At 39.5% G+C, this 24,705-nt stretch overlaps 1 protein-coding gene across 5 annotated transcripts in view; it reads left to right on the top strand.

The window, feature by feature from the left end:
• The window catches only part of NCAM1 (neural cell adhesion molecule 1), a 445,571-nt gene that overhangs the window by 386,000 nt on the left and 34,866 nt on the right, over nucleotides 1–24,705 (top strand). For all 5 annotated transcript variants that reach the window (XM_072611085.1, XM_072611083.1, XM_072611084.1 and 2 more), the window contains exons 9-13: nucleotides 9,389–9,539; nucleotides 9,909–10,093; nucleotides 10,498–10,594; nucleotides 10,972–11,142; nucleotides 13,629–13,760. In XM_072611085.1, the coding sequence (XP_072467186.1) occupies nucleotides 9,389–9,539; nucleotides 9,909–10,093; nucleotides 10,498–10,594; nucleotides 10,972–11,142; nucleotides 13,629–13,760 (736 nt within the window). The remainder of the gene's footprint in view (nucleotides 1–9,388; nucleotides 9,540–9,908; nucleotides 10,094–10,497; nucleotides 10,595–10,971; nucleotides 11,143–13,628; nucleotides 13,761–24,705) is intronic.

Raw genomic sequence — 24,705 nt, 5'->3', positions numbered from 1 at the left:
TATAAACATTACCAAATACTAGTGGTCAGCTGAGTTTTGATAAAAGAAGACAGTTTTTCCTCATTAAATTCAGGGCCATGTTCCAAGCAGAGAAAAGACATAATTTTTACTAATCATGTAAGTAAGGAAAGCTTCTTTGAAACTTACTGAAGGACTGAATCAGAGAGAATGGCGTACACATTTGTTGTTGTAGTTGAGTCATTTCAGTTGTGTTGGACCCTTCATGACCTCATTTGGGATTTCCTTGGCAAAGAGACTGGAGTGGTTTGCCATTCCTTCTCCAGCTCATTTTACAGATGAGGAAACTGAGGCAGGCAGGGTTCAGTAAGTTGCCCAGGTCATATAGCTAATTCAGTGTGTGAGGCTGGATCTGAACTCAAATTTTCCTGACTCCAAGTCCCACACTCTATCCACCACACCACCTAGCTCCCCTTAGAATATTAAAAACTGGGAGGAACCTTAGAGAGCATCTATTTTCACATCTCTCCCAGATCAGGAGTCCCATCTTCACTGCTCATACCAAATAACTATGCAGCCTCTCCTTGAAGACTTTCAGTGGAAGACAGCTAACTTCACAAGCTTACTTCACAGTCAGCCCCTTCTGTCGTCAGATGTCCTGCTTATTGGAAAGTTCTTCCTTGTACCAAGTTGAAATCTGCCACTTCTACCCTGCCCCTCTGAGGCAACTCAGAATAAGTCCACGTGTATTCTTGATGTTTCATCCCCTGAGATGTTTGAAAACAACTCCAATACCCCCATTGTCTCAAATATTCCAGACTAACATCCCCATGGTGGTGCCATAGTGCATAGAATGCCCGGCCTGGAGTCAGGAAGACTCATCTTCCTGAGGTGGCCTCAGATACTTTCTAGCTGTGTGACTCTGGGCAAGTCACTTCACTCTGCCTCAGTCTTCTCATCTGTAAAATGAATTGGAGAAGGAAATGGCAAACCACTCTTGTAACTGCCCAGAAAACCCCAAATGAGGTCACAAAGAGTCAGACACAACTGACACGAGAGAACAGCAAAAACTCCTCATTAACGTTTCTGGGCATTGTTTCATGCCCTGAACTGAAGAAAATACTTCCAATGTGTTCATACAATGCAGAGTAGAGTAGAGATACTGCTGTATTACTCTAGACACTACACTTCTACTAGTGTAATATAGGATTGAATGAGTTTTGTTAGTTGTCAAGTCACCTTACAGGCTTACGTTGAGCTTATGATCTTTTTCTTACACGTTCCCATCAAGCCAAGCTTTCTACATTCTCTCTTAGTACGGATGATTTTTTTCAACCCAAATGTATGACTTTATATTCATTCCTGTTACATTTGTTGCTGGCTTCTGCCAATCATTACAGATTGTCAGCATCTTTTAAACTCTTGATTCTCACATCCGCTATAATAGTTATCTCAGCATTTTGTCAGTTTGATAAACATGTCTCTAACTTCAACTAGATAATTTATAAAAATGTTGAACAGGACAGAACCAAGCATGAAACTGCACAGCATATCCCTAGAGATCTTCTGTAGGCTGATATCATACCTTTAGTCAGCACTTTTTAGAGTACAGTAATTTATACAGCCACTCATCCTCCTAATTATATTATCATCCAGCCCACTTTTCTGTATATTATCTATAAGGATGTTAGGACAAATTTGTTAATGCCTTTTCTGAAATCCAAATACAATATTTATACAGAATTCCTCTGATATATCAAAAAAGAAAATGAGATGAGTTTGGCATGATTTGTTCATAGTGAACCTGTGCTGCCTCCTGATGATTACTGCCTTATTTTCCAAATACTCACAAACCATCTGTTTAACAATCTGTTCTAAACAGGATTGGTAGTGCATACCTATAATCCCTGCTACTAAGAGGCTGACTCACTTGAGCTCAGAAGTCCTAAATCTCCTGTAGCACTATACGAAGTCTGGCATCTACATTGCACTTCCAGCCTGAGTGAGACAGGGAGACCCAGTCCTGGAAAATAAAATAAAAAAAAACTGCAATAACAGTAACAACTACAACAATAATAATCTTTTTTTTCTAAAATTTCACTGGAGTATTAATAAATTTGCTAGTTCACAGTTTGCATTGTCCCCCATTTTTCAATTTTTAAAAACCAGGACATGTTTTACAAAATCTGTTTCATTCTTTATGATTCCTCAAAGATTATAGACAGTGACCTCTATGATCTGCATCAGCCCAGGAAGAAATTCATGCTAGCCTAGAGATGAATTTATTTAAAGGGACTGGATACCCTTACTATCTCCTTACTACTCAAGGGCTTCAATCCCATCTTAAACAAAGTATTTTCTACCTTTTCCAGCTTGGTTTCAGCAGCTATATAGCTAGCTTAAACAGAATCTGGAATAAAGCCATTTAGCTATAGTTGAAAGAAGGAAGAAAAGAAAATAAGTCAAAAGAAGAGGAGTGTTTCCAGGAAGATGTATTAAAAACAACAAACAAAAACAGTTTTTCTGGAAGAGAAAGAATCATAAAATCATAGAATTTCATATTTAGAAGGATCCTAGTTCATCTAGTTCAACCCAGAGAAAACTGAGTCTGAATATGTGTATGTTTGTGTTTGCATGTGTATGCACACATATACATATATATGTATTATATATGTATATGTGTGTACATATGTACACACTATATACCATATATTCCAATGAGTATATATGTGTATATCATGTATATGTATCTATGTTTATATATATGTATACATATATGTATAGTCAACCATTTAAATGAATTTATCTAGTGTTTCTCCCAGAAGGAAAAATTACACAGCAAAAAATAAAGTAAAATAAAAAATATATATATCAAAGAATAGATTCTAATTACTCATTTTCTTTAATAAAATGAATTACAATATGATCCAGTTGAAATAATCTTTAGCTCACAAGTCTTTTACACCAGATCCTGACCAGTTTTGTCCATTTGCATCACATCTGAGTTAAGCCTTGCATTATTCTCAAGCTTAAGTGATAGTAAAGGCTACAGTCACAATCAAGCAGTCAGTGACTTCCTAATCAAATACTTAATGCTTTTGCTTTCTTAATGGAAGTGCCACAAGCCTGGAATTAAGCAAGCCCCCAGTCTTTTTTTCATATAAATAGCTCTAATATATCGACTTGTTTACAGATTGATCCCCAGACAGTTACTTAGTCAAATTGCAACTAGGTGATTTTTTTTTATCAGAACAGTTGAAATAACAGACCATTCAGTTTGTTTGGGATCATCAAGATTGCTGGATCAGAATCCACTGTTTTAGCAGTTGATTCCTTAGTGATCATCATGATAACCTCTCACAGTTTAAACTGATATTCATAATGATTAGTCTGGTCTTTTTAGGGAGTCCTTTGCAATAATTCAGATCCATGGCAAGTTGATGTTTCCATGCCACCTTCATAACACCCCTTTCTATCCAGATTCATTTGTAACTTTGCCACATTTTGAAATGTATATGGTGTTACATGCCATCATTACCTAGAAATATCTATGATTTAATCAGTGTTGATACTCAGTCTACCCAACAGATAGTTTTCATGGGTTCCAGTTTTCATGGGAAAAGAAAACATTCACCATCTGGTAGTCAGTTTCCCACTGATGAGCTTCTCTAGACATAGAAGCCAGCCCCAACTCATAGTCAAAACCTTTACAGGTTGGTAGGACCTATGGGAGCTGACACTTCACTAGGATAAACAACATTTGGGGAGCCAGGATCAGCTCCATGCCAGGATGAAACACTGAAGTGGAGGATACCAGAGAAGTGTTCAAATAATGATTGATTGTCTTTTCAAACACCCAGAAGAATAAACCCAATCTAAAAAGAAGTCTTTAGATTTAGTCATTAAGATCCTACTTGACCATGTGTATGGCTTAAAAAGGATTATAAAGGTGGGGAAACAACAAGAAAGGGAAAGAAAAATTCCTTGAGGGTACAGAGCAGAGGGGATAGAACAAGAAAAAAAGAAAGACAGAAGCCAAACTGTTGTGATGAATTGAATGCTTAGGAGGATAAAGTTTATATCTGAATAATACAAATAAACTAGATATGATTATTTTAAAAAATCAGACTAGTTTCCTATAATTTTTTTAAAAGCATAAAAGCAACCTGAGCTGGTTTATTCAGCAGTATTAATCTGGTACATTATGGTATGCCCATTCCTAACTTTGCTACTTAAATATAGACGAATTATTTTAAAATGTCAATTGTAAAACAATTCACATCTAAATTTGTTTTCTAAGTTTAACTATTTGCAACATAAATTTTCTTAAAATGGATCACATCTATATTGCAATTGTCTTATCAAGACCAAGGTATAGCCTTATTATTCAATAGAGATACGTGGGGAGTAGGTCAGGCTGCAAAAATCAAACAGTATTATTACATTTAATGGTCGTTGGGGCAGCTAGGTGGCACAACTGATAGAGTACTGACCTTGAAGTCAGGAGGACCTGGTCGAGTTCAAATTCAGCCCTCGGATGCTTATGAAGTGACCCTGGGCAAGTCACTGAGCTCTAATTACCTCCAAAAACCCCAAACAAACAGTTAATGGCCACTGGTTCTTAAATATGCAGAACGGTGCAAGGAGAATCAGACTAGAAAGCCTACCTCATATTAAGATAACACTAGGACATAGACTCTTGAGAAAGCCAGCCCTGGCATGTGACAGATAAGCTTCCAAATGATGTAGAATTAGTGATTTTGTTTGGATATTTTAACACATTGTACTGCGTGGTTTTTTAGGCTCTGCATGTACCTCTGGTCACGTTTTCTGCTTCATTTCAAAATCATGTAAAATAGCACAACATTAGCATCCTCATTCCATCTACAATGCTTTCCGGTGGGCTTTCAATACGTCTGCTAACTGACATTCCACAGATTCCATCTCTGTGTTTCTCATCTCTTTTCTGTCTTCTTGCTATATGAACATCACTGGTATTCATTCATCCATACCTCCCAGTAAAAAGAGCACTGCAGCTGTGATATTAGCAGGTGACTTTTGATTCCTGGCTAAGTGAAGTGGATCCCCAAGTTTTAAATTAATCAAAGAACTTATATATTGGTAGGATAAAAATCCAAATACCAATGTTAGTGTTTCTGAGTTGGCATTATGACGGATGATGGCTCACTTCAGAATAGAAACCAATGTTTCTTGCTGAAGACAGTCTTATGAACCTGTCTACCATTCGTGCAACACCAGGAAAAACCTAACAGCCTTGTAGCATTAATTGGTGTCTGCAAAGTTTCCCAACCCACAATCTTAGGAATGACACAAGTCCCATCCCCATTGTTCTTCTCTTTTGTTCTTGCCTTTTTTTATATGATGGGATTAATTTAATTTTTTTGATAGAATGCATGCAAGAAGTTGTACAATGCATGAGCACACAACACTATTATTGTGTCTGTGTGACACCATATAATGAAATAAAAGAGAGGAAACCTGCTCTATAAATATCTCAGGATTGTGTGTCCAGGACAATTAGACACAGTCCAGTGGCACCCCTAAGATATATTTATAGATGTTCTGAATGTGCAGTCTAATGTGTTATGTGCCTATCCACATACATAAATACATATATGTGGATACAGAATGCAAACAAACAGAGCATATCATCTTGGAAATTTTTTTAGCTCTCCAAAGATTATTCAACCTAAAATGAATGAGAAAACCTTAAACAACAAAATGGGAAGTGAACACACTACTGAAAACAGTCCCTTGGCAAAAAAAAAAAAAGTCCCAAATTGAAAGGAAGCTGCATGTGCACGGAATGCAGTGTGATGCATCTACTACCTAAAGCAACATGTTGTAAAATTTTACCGCTTTCTTGTTGTGTTTTATATCTGTTCTCTCCAGGCTTCGTGGACTCGACCAGAGAAGCAAGAGGTATAGCTTATCTGACCACTAGCCAGTTCTTAGCATTTGAAAGCATTATAACTTAACCCAACATTACTACAATAATTAGATATACTCAACTAATTAGTGATTTAGTTTGATTAAAGAATAAGTCAATAGTATATATAATAGTCTATTCCTTGGCAATAGTGTCATTTGGAGTTGAGCAGGCAAGCTGTGTTGGGAGTGGAAGGAGAAGGTTTGTTTTCCAAAGCTGACTATAATTTTGAAACTACCATATTCCCCTGGTGTGCCAGGAAAATTATATCCAAGGAATCAAGTTTACGAAAACTAATTTCCCTAATTCATGATCCAGGCACTTTTAAAATCACAGAACATTTTGTTTTTCACCTGCCTGGGATGACTTTGGATCTTAAAGTATAACAGTTCAGTCATCGGACAGCTAATCCTTGTTCCTTCCAGCTCAACTCATCTTGGTGTTCATATCCCTTATTACCAGAAATCTTTTATTAGAATGATTGCATCACATTCCATCCCCAAAACAGTGCATTGGCACCTCTTGGTAGGTGTTTACCCATATGTGTCTTTCCAAACCAATAAATTTATCTATTATTTTTAAAAATTAAATTCATGAACATTTTCATATTTTTCACAGAAGTGTATTTTTTTTTAAAAATTGACTTGATTTGATGTGTAACTCACAAAAAAGCTTCTTACTTCACCTGGGGATATGCAGCATATAGTTCCAATACTAAAGTCAAATATCAGCCTTTTAAATTTCTATTATTATTATTATTATGAGACACCTTTGTGACAGCTCTAAAAATGAATGCAAGTATTGGCTATTATATTCCAAGTGCTGCGTCCCCAAATCCCGACTTGTGAGCACATCTGTCGTTCTCACTGGTCCTATTATTTTAATGCAGTACAGGCAAAAAGCTGATTGCTTCAAACGAGGGTCAAGCCTTTGTAACACCTACCATTTCACCCATGTATGACAAAAAGAACCCTGGTATTTTTTTAAGATTAATCTTGATACTTCAGCCTCTATGAATACAGTCAATGGAAACCCTAAATCCTGTTTTTGCTAAATTGTATGCATTCATCCTCCTAGATTTTCAGATGTATTGATAACTATACAGACACATGACTGACCTGTTCAGATTATAGGTAAAATAAATATTTAATACTGTTTAATATTTAGAACCCACTGCCTTCTCCTAGGCATTAACATTCATTTCTGCACTTGTACATGCTGCCTTAGTTGTATTTAATTCATTATGTCCTTTTTATGTATCATACCTTCTTTTCTGTCAAAAGGAGTGTGGTTAAGTGCACTTCCTCTCTAAAATGCTTCCCCCCTTTGACCGCAGGAATTGCTTAGTGCTGTCATATGCAGGATGATTTATTACCTCAGTCATAAAATTATTGGGATTATGGGAAAGAAGAAAAATGGGTTGTTAGTTGTTAGCCACTCACGGACAGCTACAAATCTCCTTCTGCCTGACCCTGGACATGAGGAGGGAAAAGGGAGTAGAGATGTAAAGGGAGGGGGAGGTCTAAAAGCTTGATTATTTTAAATAAATGACAGTCTCTTAGCCCCAAAGAAAGAACCACCCTTGGTTTTCCAGAAGAACCTTTAGGTAGTGCATTTCATTCTTCACATAATTGTGTTCCAGGCAAATGATACCCCAGGGACCTGGATGTTGCTTCTTCTCTCCCCCTCCATTTTCTCTCACTTAGAGACAGAGGCCAAAATGTAGAAGAAAACTCTCTTGTTTTGTTTTTTCATAATGCGGGGTCCTGGGATGTTTTGTTTTCATATACTTTGTAGGAAGTGAGGCACAAAAGTGGTTTGAGTGAAGGAATAGTTATAACCCTTCCTCCCATGTCCTTGACTTGTATCCTTCTCTCCCTCCATTCTCATCCAAATATTTGGATAATAATATACCTCTGGTGCCCAAGTAAAGCATTTCACCAGGAAATAAGCCCAGAAGCCAGAAATCTTTGTGTATCCTCCCTGAGGAAGACCTGAAAGCATTGGATACAAACCCTCATAGTTATTTCTCTTTCAGGTTTTGGGGTATTTTGGGCACTATTACCTGTTAAGAATTGCCTCATATAGCACATGCAGAAGATCTAGTGATAGGAAATTCAAGAAATTTTCATACAGAGAAAGCTGGGAAAAGGAAAGGAGGCCAAGTAGACTATATTTTAAGTTCCTTCAACCTTTTTTTTTTTTTAAATCTGATAGCTTGAGCTTCATCCCCTGATTTTCTTCATATTGTTTTACCCCCATATTCTATTTTGCTGTGGAAGATACTTTATCTGTTTGACTACAGTGTCTTTTAGAGATATTCTCTTTGCACAGAGAATAAGAAAGCCTAAAGCACTTCCTAGCTATTCACGTGTTCTAGACTGAACCTTTGTGCTCAAGGGAGTAGCAGATAGTCTGTGACACTGAACTGCTGAGGGCCAAGCCTCCATCCCCCTCATCCTCAAGCAGGTAGACCAAAGTCAGGCCAACCTTTCACTCCTAGAAGCTCTAAACAAAGCATTGTAACACCCAATCAGTAAGTTGTCTTAAGCTCAAGAGTAGCACCCCTTCAGAATACTAGCCTCTTTAGTGATATAGACTTGTGTGGCATTTACAGAAACCCACTTGTGCCAAATAATTTTAGCCCTTAAGAGGAAAACCCTTAGGACTATCCCAATATGTGCTGACTGAGCATAATTCTCTTTTTTACTTATTGGCTTGTAATTATAATTGTGCAGCCTTTAGAAGCAAATCGTAGCACTGGAGGAGTATGACAATTAGAATTTTCAGGTCTTTGCCCAAAACTATCTGATACTTATGAATATTGTGAAGAACCCTACTCTTGGCCCTATGTTTAAAAAAATTCTAAATGAGTATTTTGATAGAAAAGTGAAAGGGGCAGAAAACAGAAATATGTTGTGAAGACAAGGTTTGGGGGCATATCATAATTTTCTTTTGAAGGATAACTCCTTGGAACTGAAATTGATGGGTAGACTACTGGAAAATTAATCCACAGGCCATTTGTTGTCTACCATGTGCTAGGGGATACAAAGAGAAAATTAAAGTAACCCTTGCCCTCATTGAGTTTATAGTCTCTCAAAAAAGAAGGAGGGAGGATGGAGTATGATTTTGAGTCTTGGGAAAACCACCAGCCAAAACTTTGCTTTAAGCATTATTTACCCCAGTTGACAGACCAAAGGACTCTTTTTCCCTTCCTCCTCTGGAAGCTCTTCCCACACCTAGTTTTAGTCTGATTGATACTCACCAATTCCCCAAAACACCCTTTCATTATCTTGGGTGCCATCTGGAGCCTCCCGTAACTTCTTAGTGTTCAGCTTAGACATGTAAGGATAGGAGCAGCAGGGGGAGGGTCAGAGTATCTAAAATTTATCAAAATAGACTGCTCCCTCCCTCCTCCCTTCCTGTCACTCACCTCACACAGCTCGCTTTCTGACCCTCTCTCCCTTATCCTCCCCTCAGACTCTGGACGGGCATATTGTGGTAAGCAGCCACGTGCGAGTGTCATCGCTGACACTGAAGAGCATTCAGTACACGGACGCCGGGGAGTATATCTGTACAGCCAGCAACACCATTGGCCAGGATTCCCAGGCTATGTACCTCGAAGTACAATGTGAGAAACTGTTTGGGAACGGGGCAGGGATGTAAAAGGAAAGGGCAGTTCAGCCTTGCTAGGATTTTGACACCATGTTCATGTTAACCTCTGGGTGACATTCCTAATGTTTTGGGGAAGATACTGGATGCAGAATCCAGACTGTTGGGTACCATCTTGAGCCTCTTACCAGCCCCGAACAAATACCTGAGTAATCCCTCTTCCCTTTGAACTCCTCATGTCACATAAGTAAGTCAAGCTCTCCAGATGGATAGTTCTGCCCTGAATGCAACCCTTCCTTATTTAAGGAATGTTAGGTACTACTAAGTTCTGCTGATTACACCAGCAAAGAATCTCTTGCCAGGCTGCTGAAGTCTTCATTTGTTGCAGATGCCCCTAAGCTTCAGGGCCCCATCGCTGTGTACACCTGGGAAGGGAACCAGGTCAATATCACCTGTGAAGTATTTGCCTATCCCAGTGCCACCATCTCCTGGTTCCGAGATGGGCAATTGCTGCCAAGCTCCAACTACAGCAACATCAAGATATACAACAGCCCCTCTGCTAGCTACCTAGAGGTAAGGGTCAGGGAGGGAGGAAAAGACACATAGCCTAACTAGGGGCAAACTCCTGTGTGCAGCAGAAATTCTCACTCCTGCTCATCCAGCTTAAGGTAGTCTGGCTGGAGAAGCACCTGAGCTTGACCCCAGATGACCCACATCAACCATAGGGATCCTAGTTCTGGAGTCAGGTCTGCCACACAATCAAGGCTGGGGTGCCTGGCCCAAGCCCTGTGGATATGGAAAGAAGTCCTGTCTCTCTCAGGCTCTTTTCTTTACCCTGCTCTAAATCAAGTCTGGAACCAACGCATTTTGTTTTACGAAAACCTCACCCCACATAGGATAAAGCTAACCAATTATCAGTAATGCCTGTGGCCACCACCATGGTGATAACCCTGATCCTTCCATTCCTCCCCCTGAAGGTGACACCTGACTCTGAGAATGACTTTGGAAACTACAATTGCACTGCAGTGAATCGTATTGGTCAAGAGTCCTTAGAGTTCATACTTGTCCAAGCAGGTGAGTGTCACAGGGTCACTCATGTATTTTAAAGGTATTTGGATGAATAAGATAGGGAGGGTAAATAACCAGAAATGGGGAGGAAGGACCTCTTTTTGCTGGGAGTAGGAGCAAAGCTCTGGGGTCATAAGAGGAGAAGGTAAAGCTTTAGAACACTTGGGATAGTAGGAATGGAGTATTATAGAAGTCAGGTCAGAATTTGAGAGCCAAGAGGGTTAATAGCTTTTAAAATGGCTTGGTAATGAAGTCAGGAGGAACGCTTTAAGGAGAGAATATTCCATAAGAAGAAAAGTTCAGATTAATGGGAGCCAAGGGCAGAGGTACAATGCATTGGGATATTTGAGTCCACCATATCACCGGCTCTGTCTTCTCCACAGATACTCCGTCTTCACCATCCATTGATGAAGTGGAGCCATATTCCAGCACAGCACAGGTTCATTTTGATGAGCCTGAGGCCACAGGTGGGGTGCCCATCCTCAAGTACAAAGCCGAGTGGAGAGTTGTGGGTGAGGAGATGTGGCATTTCAAGTGGTATGATGCCAAGGAAGGTAAGATCATTTGCCACTTCTAGAATTTTATACACTATGTTGATCAAGGGATAGGCAATTCTTTAAATTATCTCCATGGTCACCAGACCCCAGCAGCTGGCTCTGATGATTAATCCCTAATTCCCAATGCAGATAGAGGAGTACATAGAGCTGTTTGTCACCCATTCCACTGCCCCATAGCCATAATTGGTGTTCTTCTGTCTTGGAGCCCCATAACTTTCTCCAGAATCCTTTCTGAGGGATGCTATACACCTAGCCTGAGGCAGGTCTATACCTCCCAGTGCTTCAATATTTAGCTCAGTAATCAGGACCAGGCACATAGAAAGCCAATAAGTAGAGGTGCTGGGAGGCATTAGCCTTGAGGTTAGGAGATCCCTGTCCCTGACATTTCCTATGGAACCTTGGATGAGTTACTTCATTTTCTAAGCTTCCATTTCTTCACTTGTAAAATGGGAATTATAAAAGTCAATCAATCTCACAAACACTTTTTTAAGAACCTGTTATGTGCTGGGCACTGTGGTAGACACCAGATACAAGGGCAGCAACAAAACAGCCTTGGCCTTGTCTTACATTCTCCATTACCTGCCTCACATCATAGGGTCATCGAAAATAGGAATCATTCCCTTTTTTTGTATTTGTGTCCCCAGCACCAGGCACAGAATAGGTGCTTAATCAATGGTATTGGGTTTACTTCGTGAAATATCTGGTAGAAATGCATCACCCTTTCTATCTTGTACATTCACAGCTACCACCAATTATCAGATAATATAAATTTAGTGCGTATAATTTTATTTTAATATTAGACACACAGAGCACAAGATAAATCTGGTGAAACTAGCATACATACAGTCCTATAAAGCTTTCCAAATGATTTTTAGATGATTTTCTCCCCTAGGGGATGGGGATGGGGAACCCTGCAGCCTTGAGGCCATATGTGAACCTGTAGGTAGGTTCTCAGGTGCAGCCATTTGACTGACTCCAAACTTCACAGAACAAATCCCTTTTAACTCCTGAACGCTCCCCTTCTTCTTCCTTTCCCTGTTACTCCAGAGGACAACATCATCCTCCCAGTTCCTCAGGCTCACAGTCTTGGACTCTGGACTCCTCACTATCCAGCCTCTCATATCCAGTCTTTTGCCAAAGCCTATAGATTTCACCTTTGCAATATCTCTAGCATACTTACCTATCTCTCCTCCGACCCTGCCACCATTCTGGTGCAGGCCTTCGTCACCTCAGCCTGGATTATTGCAATAGCCTCATGGTGGGTCTGCCTGTGTCAGTTCTCTTCTCAATACAATCCATCCTCCATTCAGCCACAAAAGCGATTTTCCTAAAGCTCAGGTCTAATCATGTAACCTGCCCTCGCCTCCTACTCAATAAACTCCAGCAGCTCCCTATTGCCTCTAGTCAGCCTATCACTCTTCTACCTTTCCAGTCTTCTTCCACCTTGCTCCACAACATGTTTTCTGCAGCCCAATGACACTGACCTCCTGGCTGTTATACAAAGAAAATAGTCCATCTCTCAGCTCTGGGCAGTTTTCTCTGCCTGTCCCCTATGCCTAGAAGACCCTCTCTCTTCGTCTCCAACTACTGACCTTCCTGGCTTCCTTTAAGTCCCAACTAAAATCCCACCTTCTACAGGAAGTCTTCCTCAACCCCTCTTAATGCCCTCTGTTAATTATTTCCTGTTTGTCTTGTATATAGCTTGCTTTGTACATATTTGTTTGCCTGTTGTTTCATTAGATTGTAAAGTCCATGAGGTCAGAGACTGCCTTTCCCATCTTTTTGTATCCCTAGCACTTAGCACAGGGCCTGGCACATAGTAGGCTCTTCATGAATGTGTACTGATTGATAGTTGATCTGTTTAGGATAGCACTATCCTCTGCTAGCATGATTGAAAACAGTCAATTTTTGTATGTATGTATGTATGTATTTATGTATAGTTTACGATAGAACTGTCCTCTGCTAGTATGATTGAAGAAAATACATACACACACATTTATGTATGTAGGTATATATGTAGAGAGAGACATGATAGAAGAGTCTATGTATGTATGTATGTATATTTAACCATTTCCCAATTCTAAACTCCTTCAGATTCCATCTTAATGTTAAAGTAAAGTGGGATTTGTTTCCTATGAGAGTCTGCAGTTGCAGGGTGGGATCAGAATGGCTTTAGAAGAAAGTGAGACAGAACCTTAGTTTGGAAGCATAAAGTCAATATTCATAGGCAGAGAATACTAATCACTTTGTATTGTAGATTAATTCTACCCAGGATAACTTCATCAACCTTTTTCAGTTTCATATTTAGAATGACCTCAGGGTTGGTGTAAAAAAGAAACCACAGTGCTAGGACTTTCAAACTCTTTTTTGAGTTCTCTGTGCTATTGTGGCCCGTTCTTCTGGGTTATGATTTGGCTAAATATCTCTTGGTTCATTTGTGATCCTTTCCTCCTCCCATTTGTTCTCTTGTGTGTTCCCAACAGCAAACATGGAAGGTATCATTACCATCATGGGCCTGAAGCCAGAGACAACTTATGCCGTCCGACTGTCTGCCCTCAATGGAAAGGGACTAGGGGAGATCAGTGGGGTCTCCGAGTTCAAAACACAGCCAGTCCGTAAGTAAAGCCAGCACATCCGCCTCCCTCCCCACTGTCACACTTCCTCTCCTCATGAGCACATAGCTGCCCTGACTGGTGGTGAAGACCACAGCTGTTTCTTTCTCAGATCTCCCCATTCATGGTGGGCCTACCTCTCAGTTCTCTGGCCCACATTCATGGTCGGTGTACGTCTTACTTTAATTCTCTCCCTCTCTCAGGGGAACGTTGTCATTATTAGTAGTGCATTTTGTTAGGATGGCAGACTTTGAGGAAATCCAGAAGTATAACAGTAAAACAAACAAACAAAAATTAAATAGCTCATCACTTTGGGTTTTCTAGTGTAACTTGTACCTCAGATATCCTGCTACTTAAAGAGTGAATTTAGGCACAATTAAATTTAAGTGCTGTCCAGAAATTGCTCTTACTACCTAACTCCATGAGTTCTCAGATTTTTGAAACCCCACAGGGATACTACTTTGCCCTAAAACCAAACACCCTTGAGGCATATATGAACAAGGGCAAAAAAAAAGTGTCAAGGACAAATAAAAAGATGAGCAAGTGTCCCTCCTACTCTTGCTAATTAATACCTCCCCCTCCTTTTCCCAGCCATGAATAATGGGATTTTGTTCAATATTCCTTCCATTTAACCTTCATCCAAGACTTAGAATTCCTAACTCTTTCTGGCTTCACAAAGTCTTTCCTTTCAGCATTTCCTTCTATTGATTAAATACAGAAAAACGAAACCCAACCCCCATGCTGTTCCTCTCCTCCCCACTATACATTTTCTAGCTTGGCTGTGGTAATATCCTACTAGAGTAGTATCCTCTTCCTCACACAAAGACCCTTGCCTTAGAGGTCTCCCAAGCCTTGGAAATCTTCCTTGCTTGTTGGACCTTTCTTGAATGGTCTCAGAGTTCCCAGCACACCCCTTCTGACTGCTATAATTAGAGAATTCCCACTGGAATTTGTCAAGTCCTTTCCTGTGAAGCCAGAAATTATATTGGATCAATACCTGAGACTGCAGAAGCAATTAGCTCCCCCCTCCACAATAATAGAAAGCATTCCATATCTTCTTTCTGCAAGAAATTATCTTTAGCTGAACACAGGTATGAATTTGATTTCCAGCTCCATACACTCTGCCAACCTATTCATCTTTTTTACATCTTATATTTTTTTTTCCTTGGGTCTGTCTTTTGTCTTTTCTTTTCTTCTGTGTTCCATCCATGGGAAATTGCAGACACCCCTCCTTCACGTAAGTGCCTCTTCATACCTCTCTGCCTGTTCCATAGTATTATGTTAACATATGTTTGTCATAGTTGTTAATTTAGCTCGAAACCTCATTTTTTGCCCTGTAGGAACTGAAGTAGATTATATTGTCCAGGTCCTAACAAAACTGACACTAGTGTAGCTATCATGTTCCTGTTAATGTGACTGTCTTGGTTATACCAGGAAGCTAACAATTCCCATTTTAGAGCATGCAGTATTTTAATGTGTATTTTTTTTTTTTGCTTGTGACAGTTCCTCTATGGCAAAAGTGACTGCTTACCTACAGTGTGTGGCAGAAGGCTGTCTCACAATATGAGGAATAACCAAGTAGCATATCATCATCCTTTCTAATGTTAGCTAATTGTCCAGAAAAGAGAACACAGTTTTTTCTCCTCTCTTGCTCTGTGCTAGTGTGTCACCCAAAGTTACCCAAAGATCATAGCAATCTGGGGAGACTCTTAAAAGAGAGAAATGAACTTCATTTACTATAGACCATCTCATGGCAGCCAAGAGGCATCAACTCAAGGTAATAGAAATTCAGTTGGAAGAGAAGCTGCTTGTAGAAGGTCCATGCAACAGCTGGATTTGTCTGCATACAGCACTGACTTCATGAGCATGATGTGTTGCAAAACCCAAGATGGGAGGCAGGGCAGCATTATGCAGGTGACTGTTTAGGAATTTGGACTGTCAGCTCCAAATAATTTTATTCTCTGGTTTCCGATCATCCCAGGACTTTCTGCTGTGAAGTAAATGACGATCAGTGATTTACAACCTAGCTGGTACTGCTCAACCAAGAATGAAAGGCCATCACTGTTAATGCTATGAGGTTTAAGTAGAGAACACACACAGTGAAAAGGGAAGAGAAAAGCATCCTACTCTTCAAGGGGCCAGAATTATAATGTGAATCTTAAGGAGGGAAATTTGTACTGTAGATGAACCCACTCTTGCTCTCTAGGTTGAGTTTACCCTTTCTGCAGAAGCAGAACTCCAAAGAATAGAGGAAGTTCACCACAAAATTATACCAAAGGAAATGTGATCAAAAAGCACCTTGAGTTCTAGTATTAAATCAAGTGTTCCTAAAGATTTCAAACCAGTCTGTCTTAATTTATTCCAGAATATTGCAGCAACAGTAAAAACTTAGTTGTTCAGTGTGAATATCCTCAGATTTCTAGCAAGCATTAAATTCACTCTATCATCAGAGTTGGATCCTAAGACAAAGAGATATGAAAGAAGCCAAAATGCAGGAGAAGGAGGTGTCAAATTAGACTGACAGTGGTTATAGACTGGTATTTTATTCTTTTAATGGGTCTAAGAAAAGCAACTTGAGGTAGGAAGAGAGAGGGACAGAGGGAGAGAGAGAGGGAGCATCTTTCCTAAAAGGACAGAGTGAATTGACTCTTCCTAAAATGAAATTCCCAGGTTTCATCTCTTGACTGAGTATTGGCTCAAATATGTTTAAAAAAGGGGGTGGGGAGGATGAGGGTAAGACCTTCTGAATCACTAGCTCAGTAGTTCATGGCTTAATACCAAACCACTATGTCTTTGATTTTGTGTCTTAAACAAAAATGCCAATAAGAAAAATTTGGTTTTCTTAGAAAGCTAGTCCACTCCTTAAGTGAAACCCTTAAATAGCTAACTAAACTTTAAAAAACTCTTTGGTAAAAAGGAGAGACATTTAAATTCTCAGTTTTTCTAGTGGGATGAAAATGTATCATTGATGGCTCAAGTCTTCAAAAATCTGATTTAGAAAATGTTGGGGTCAGCTACCCAGTCCATGCTGACCATGAAACTGATGAGGCAGCAGGAATTAAATAGCTTTTAGATTCAGGGCCATTAGTTGAGTAATAAAAGTGGATCTCCCTCAATCATATCTTCAAATTATGGCTAAAGAGTTAAAAAGAAAACTGCACAAATCACAGTCATAGAGATAAGAGAGTGATTTTTCATTTCAGCAGAGCAATGAGTGGTCTACAGAAGGGGCAGAGTGGAATAAAGGAGATATATCTGAGAAACAGAACTAAAGATGTGCTTTAAGGATGTGTCTTACCTTTCACACTCAGCTTGGGAGAAAACAACCCATGGAATAGTCTCCTGCCATCCACACTTATCTTGAAGAATAAATTAGATAAATAGCTGTTCCCGTAACTATGATGAAACCTTACCTACTCTTTCTAGGAGGGAGGGACAAGTTTCAATATGGCTGAACCATACTGATTTCAATTCCTTGGAAAATAAGAGGGTTGCTAGTGTGAGCAAAAACACATATGCACAAGCCATCTATAGAAAATGGTGAGGTTCCCATAAGAATCCCAATTCCCTAATGGCTTTAATTCAGAACACTAACTCAGATCACAGCACTGGCATACCCCTCCCATAAAAGATAAAGTCAAAACAGGTAGAGATGCATAATTCCTTTCTTCATTTAAGGCACTCTTTTCTGACTGAACCCCAAGCCTCAGGACAAGGGAACTATTTCTCTTTCAGAGAAAGAAAAAGTAGGATCTGACATCTTGACTAGGGTCTAATTTTCTGTCTGATATCTCAGAATTCAGTAGGTTGGGAGATGTTCTATTAAGGCCAGTGCTATATGAGCTTCAGCAAGTGATTTAACTTCTTTGACCTCAGTTTCCTGATCTGTAAAATGATGGGAGTTGGACATTATGACCAACTCTAAATCTATAATTCTTTTGCATTTACATATCTCATGAGAAAATACTGATTGCAAATGCCTTTGCTGTTCATAAGATGACCTGATCACACAAATAACTTTTTTGAGTATGAGGGACTAGGGTTCAAATTCCAGATTTGTCACTCATATGACCTTGAGCAAATCTCTTTAAAGTCTCTTCCAGCTCTAATTCTATGATCAGCAGGAAGGTGACATTTAGACTGGTCTTCTCTATTGTAATTCTCTGCTCTGTTACCAGGAGAAAACAATGAAGCTTCTGCAGGGCATCTGTAAGTCAAACTTATCAGGGCTACAAATACCTAAACAAGACCAGCCCTCCTTCTGAAATACTAGCTTACTGGACATCTCTTACTTGTTGGGTACCTGTCACCTTTGGTGGCACCTCATGAGTCCAGGGTGGTGATGGTTGGGGGGAGGAGAGGTGGTCATTCCAAACATTCAAATAAAGCATGGGCTTTCGAAGTGGGCCTCATTTCCCAAGCAGTGTTTGCATTTGTGTTTAGCAAGTGTCTGTATGCCAACAGATTCTTTCTAGATGGAAAGCACATGATCCAGGCTTAGGAATCCTTGCCTTTTTGGAGCTGCTAAGACAAAGGAGGACTAAAGAGATGGTGTTAAAATTTGTCATTAGAGTCTTCCCCCATGATTGAGTTACTAACCTTTAGAATTTGATTGCCTGGATACTACTTCATCACTTGCTGCTGTGCCAAGGACCAAAACAGGAAAAAATGACTTCCTATAATGGAGATGAAGATCCAGGATAACTGTAATTTAGTGCTTCCTCTTTGCATGGCACCCTCAAGATTGCATGGTTTTAAATAAGAACAAAATGCAGGGCAGAGTGTTGTGGTAAAAGCACATCAAAAATCTAGCACGTCGTATAAGTCAAGCATTTAGGCAATTATCCCAGCAATTGAAGCCAGAATTTTTACTTTTGCCTGAGTTTTCTAAATCTCAAAATCCACACTGTGGTAATTGTATTTCTTGTTTTGATTTGAGTGGATTTTTAATTTCATGGTTGAGGTGCCCCCCTCTGGAGGTACGATGAAGACCAAATCATGATCTAATCAAGGCAGTGGGATGTGTTGGTTATATGTAAATAGGCCTTTCCTTCTACCTGGTCCAAGTGGGAAGCCAGTTCTCAGAGGGAGCGCAGCCATTTGTTATCATATTTAGCATTGCAATGTAGAAGCTACTGAACATTTCCCACATAAAATAAAAAGCCAGAATTGATTGTCTTTCCTCCCACCTTTCTCAACCTTCTTTTTCTATGGGGAAGTTACAGAAACTTCTTTCAGATCACGAGTCATATATCCTGTGGCTGTTCAAGTATTCAAAGTTTGGCACAGGGAATATTTTTCAAGAAGGTCAGGAGGTAGAGGTATGAGTGTATACCTCAGTAATCCAAACTGTAAATAATTCCATTAAAAAATAAACATTAAATGCTTACAATTTGATGATAATAAAAAATTAAATAGCTTAACTTTTCAGATGTCATATTTGGAAAATCCTTAATTGTAAAGGAAGGAAACCTGTGGCTCAGTTCAGTGGGAATGTAAGACTTGACCCCAAACAAGGAACCAAATTGTTGAAAGCTGGTTTCCCCTTAACCCTACCTATCCTGGAATGAATTTAAAGTAATCTTCTGTACACCTCCTTCTCCCTCAAACCCATATCGTTACAGTGGCAGCTGCTCCTGTGGAGCTGGCTCCTTGTTTAGGTGAGTTCTTATGGCCCCAGCAGATGTTCCTAAATGAAACTTCTTACCTAAGTGACAGGATCTGGCAACCTCATGGTTTTCTTGTTTAAAGATAATGAGGCTGTGGCCCTCACTTTTTTTGTTTTGTGACTAGCTTTGTTTTGCTGTGCATCCTTGCTCTTTCCCCTCATACTGGCATCCCTGGGTTTTGCCTTTCTGGCTTCCATACTATAACTGTGTATTTTGGTGAAATGACTTCCCTTTTTTTACCCTCATCTCTCTTTCTTTAGTGACTCCTGCTAGTCCTTCCTCCCATGCTACATTGTCTGCCTCAGACAGTGAGTACCATTTTCCCCCATCCATCTCTCTGCATGTTGCTTTCCACCAGCTGCAGTGTAGTCTGCCTAATGTTATCTCCTTAGCCAGGTAATGATTAAAACACTGTTGGTATCTGGATGGTAGATACCACAAGTTGGGCTCGAGGAAAGCAAACCTCGTGACAAAGAGGATTCAGGCCTCTTCGATTCGTGGGAAATGAGCTTTCCCAGGAAGATATTAAAATACATTGCTCTGTGCAGGAAGCCCCTGCACTATTTCTAACACTGCCATTGTATTGCAGTTTCTAGCATGTCCTTGGTGGAGTAGGGCCAGAACTGACATTTGGAGGAGAAACTTGGCTTAATATCCCCCCAAAAAATAGCCAAGAATAATGTGTGTACTGATGTGTATGGGAAGAGAGAAAAGGCAGGAGAAAATCATTTATACAGTATTTTAATTAACATAGTTGAGTTCAGAACTTAAAAGCAGATAAGAAGTCATATGGGTTTTGTCTTACCTAAAAATAAACTTATTTTCAACAACATTTGTGTCAAGTGCATAGGAGAGGAAAATCTGGCCTAGTATTAGAACACAGTTGTGTCTGGCAATAAGTTTAGTTAGAAACAAGTCACCCAAGTTACTTTTGGTGTGCCTCAGTTTCCTTTTCTGTAAAACTGTCCTTTCTGAGTTATTCTGTGGTGGTAATGATTGCATCTTATGTTTTCAAATCCCATTTTGCCTGCCCTGAACCTACTGCTGAGCAATAGTATTTCCTAGTCACTCTAGAGGAGTCTTGCCCATCTCTGATTCTCCTATATCTTGTGATTGCTGTTGTTTTCCCTCAGCTACGCTTGAGAGCACAGGGATCCAGGGCAGCCTATTCTGCTAACTTTAGAGTCCCCACTACTGGGATTTCTAAAATGTCAGCTTGGGCAAAAGTGGATGTTAGCAGGCAGTCAGAGTAGATTCAAAATAGTGATAGTGTCCTGGTACCATAGCAGAAAGCCACAGATGTGCCAGGGAAAGGGCCACCGCTTGACTATTATAACTTGGCTCCTCTGCTGGAGGGATGAAACAGGCCTTCTGCTATGGGGGCTTGGGAATAGGAAGACCACGGAGGGCCTGCTTTGGAACCTCTCTGCCCTTTTCCCCTTGGTCTAGGATCATCTTTGCATTTTCTTCTTATCACTTCCAGGCCTTTTCATCAAGATACCTAAATCATTTCCATAAAAATATACTCATTTAATATTTATAAATCCTTTCCTGGGAAGAAGAAAGAAAATTTCTCCTTAACTGTCACTGTCTTTACCTGATTACAATACTTTTAAACACACACACATATACATGTGTATATTTATATATATATATATATATATATATCATTTATCTTCATGCTTTGCTTCACCTTTCTATGTCCTTTCTGTCCTTCATGTTCCCATAGCAACCTGGCCTTCTCTTGCCCTTCCTGACGCAGAACCTACTAGTGAGTACGCAAAATAGCTGCTCTCAACCAGACCTCTGGGTGTCACTTGACAGAGAGCAGACTTTGGGTTTGAAGGAATGAAGCCTCCACTCTCTCCCTCCCCACCCTGATTTGCTCATTCATTAAGCAGCGAGTTATAACCGCATGAAGACTCTAAGCCTGGCCTGGTCAACCTAAGCATGCTGCTCTGCCTTCTTTGTCAAGGGGTCAAGCACTCCTTAAGCAAGGAATACGGGATTGATGATTACTGTGCCCATGAAATGTCAGTTCCACATTTACTCTCAAGCCGAACATACAAAGGGGCCAAGAGAAGGGATGAGATAAAAGAAGAGCACCTCCTGGGCAGGTGGCTGGGGGAGGGGGGGTTCTACCCAAAACAAATGCAAAAAATGTTTTTAAAATGAGAAGGAAGGAAAGAAGGAAGCATCAGGGAGAAGTGGCATCTTGTGGAAAGTGATTTGAGAATCAGGATGGAGTGAGGAATGCCTGTTTTCTGAACACATGCTCTACCTTGTCTCTTTGTGTCCAGGGTATAGGAACCTTACATTAGTCAGGAGGGGTATTACATCTTCTCTCAAGCTTTCATATTATTTACCATTGAGAAGGAATATACAGAGAAGCTAATAACCTGGAATCTTGTTTGTCATGAGCTACTTGCAAGTCCAGAGGATAAGTAGAAATAGTTCTATTTTATATATTTATAGAAGAACAGTATTAATGTCCTCATCATTATCATCATAGCTAGCATTTGTAGTATATACAAATTGTAGAGGCAACCTAGACACAGTAGGTAAAGTGTTAGACTTGGAATCAAGAAGACCTGAGTTCAAATCCAGCTTCTGACATTCACTAGCTGAGTAACTTCTAGTAAGTCTCTAAAGAAACTCCCTTAGGGCTTATCTTAGTAGATAAGATGTAGATATCTTAGTAGATAGTTGGATCATAATCTATTTCAGTACCATGAATTCTCCACACATTAAAAAAAATTATAGGTCCTTTTTGTATTTGCATATATATACCTTCAGCTGAGCTTTTAGTGGGGGTTAAGTCTGACTGGTCACGTTCTGCTCCACGCTCATATTATTCATAATGACATGATAAAAGGATCCTGGATGTTGAGAACATAGATTTCCTTGACAGAACAGCATGGGTGTGCATTGCAGTGAATAAGCTATAAGGAAAATAGTGGACTTGTGTTTTTAAAAATTAACTATGAGTGTGGAGTGAAATTAAACCATATTCGTCCTTATATGACTATGTTTTATGCTTGAGTGTGAAAAGCCAAAAAAGAACTCAGAGGTATAAGGCATGTATCTTTCCAGCTCCCCGTGTCCTCACGCTCAAGATTTCATTCCATATGAACAGAGACTAAGAAGATTTCTGTGGTTTTTGATGTGTTGCATGAAATCGTTCCTTTTCTGCTCAAGATCGTGGCTTACAGCCTCCTTTCTCAGCATTCTCCCTGTGTGTGCACCACACAGAATTTTAATTCCTGATGCTTTTGAAGTAGAAGTGTTTCACTTTGCTAGAGAGAAGAGCAGAGAGTATCAATGAGTGTGTGTGTGTGTGTGTGTGTGTGTGTGTGTGTGTGTGTGTTTATATCTCTGCTGAATTCAGGCTACAGCTTTCTGCATTTGGATGAAGAGTACAGCTAACAGCCTTAATTTCTTACAGCAAAGGATTTTGTTCCTGTCCTTTTCCAATTTGAGTTCAATATGTGTGTCTGTCATGAAGTAATAGAATTCTAGATGCTACGCTTGAGTTTGTCCAAGTTGTTTTACGTATTACGTACTGAGTCATTTTAGGTTAAATGTTTTCTCCTTAAAGAAAAGAAATACACCCAGATTTTCGTTTTAGAAGGAATGTCTTGATTTTTTTTGTTGTTTTCCTGCATTTTAGGGGTGAGGGAGATTCAAATCATCCTTTTCTATACTAAGATAAATATTTGTAGTATCAAGACTTTGTATGAATGTGATCATCATTTTTTTTTTATTTTTATAGCAACTTTACCCTTGGAATTGTAATTTCTGGTAGGGATTGTGCCAAAATAAAGAGATCGCAGCTTAACATAATCATTGCCACTGACAGGAAGACAGATTTAAAAACAAACACACAAGCAACAGCAAATTATTGCGGCATGAAGAGAAGACTGTCTATGGGCAAATATAGGAAAAAATGGGATTAGATTATAAATAAGCTATTTTCTCTTGCTTTTTTTGCACTTTGGCACCTTTTATAATTAGTAGTGACCCAAATGAAAGGAGGATACAAATAATTTGATGTATCCTCCTCCAATCTCTTTATGTGATTTGAATTTTCAGGACTGTCTTACTGTGTATACTAATAAGTCCTGAGCACTAGGGAGCAAAAGGAACTATCCTGTTAGCTCAAAGATTCTCAAAGTCACAGAATATTGGAACTGAAAATAGATTTAGGTCTGTGGCAACCATACATAGTGAACTTCCTGAAAAAGTCTTGATTTCAAAATAAAGAAAGAGTACTTTTAAGGATGCTATTCCATAAGAATACCTTTATCAAACCATATCCCCTGATTTGGGGTTGGGAAATATGATCACTATTCCCATGTCTTTAGTCAAGTCTCGTCCTTTGACCTAACTAGAGATGGTAATGTGCTACTTACCAAGAAGCCTGTCCTAGACTATTTAACATTTCACCCACTTGGATCCTTCTCTTCCTTGGCCATCACATTACCAAATAACAGTGCTAAAAACTGCCCATGACTTGTACAAGCTGAAGGGAATTGAGGCCTGAAATGTGTTTGGAAATGTCACCTTCACTCCCTAAGCAGAATGAAGTGGAATCAGGATAAATTCAGCCAAGGGCAATTATCCATTCCCTTCATCCTCCATATTGTAAATATTCAATTGGGAACTTGACCACATGGCCATTCATCTAAAAACATTTATCAAACATTTTATCTGCAGTCCCATGTATTTGTTTAAATAACAAATTCTCAGCCAACTAGGTTGGCCTGAGGGTAAGATTTCTGTTGTACAGAGTCAACAAGAACAATGCATTTTTGTCTTAGCCTTCCACAGTGAATGTTGACAGAAACTGTAGTTTGAACCCCTGAGGAAGAACCCACTCCCTTCTTTCCACTTCACTTTGTCTCTGATGTGTGTCTTGGCATCTAAGATCTTAGAATTATGAGGGAGAAAGGCATTTATTAGTTGTCTGTATACACAGAAGATGGTCACAAAATTGTTTTATTAAAAAGAACGCGTGGAGAGACCTTCATCTCTATAGTAAACTAAGGGTCAACCAAAAGAATGACCAGTGATTGCTAGAGTAAAAGGACATATAAATACAAAGGAACAAATGGACATCTTTTCAGCAGAAATGAAAAGGTGAAAGGGATCAGTCAACAAGGATTTATTAAGCACTTGCTGTATGCCAGACAGTGTGTGAAGCACTGCAGATGCAAAGAGAAGCATTGACAATAAAGCCAGAGAATAATAAAAAGGAAAAAAAAATTTACAGGGAACAA

The sequence above is a fragment of the Notamacropus eugenii genome, chromosome 5 (genome assembly GCF_028372415.1).
Source record: "Notamacropus eugenii isolate mMacEug1 chromosome 5, mMacEug1.pri_v2, whole genome shotgun sequence".
NCBI lineage: Eukaryota > Metazoa > Chordata > Mammalia > Diprotodontia > Macropodidae > Notamacropus > Notamacropus eugenii.
The sequence above is the reverse complement of the archived record's forward strand: the minus strand, read 5'-3'. Positions and strand labels throughout refer to the sequence as shown.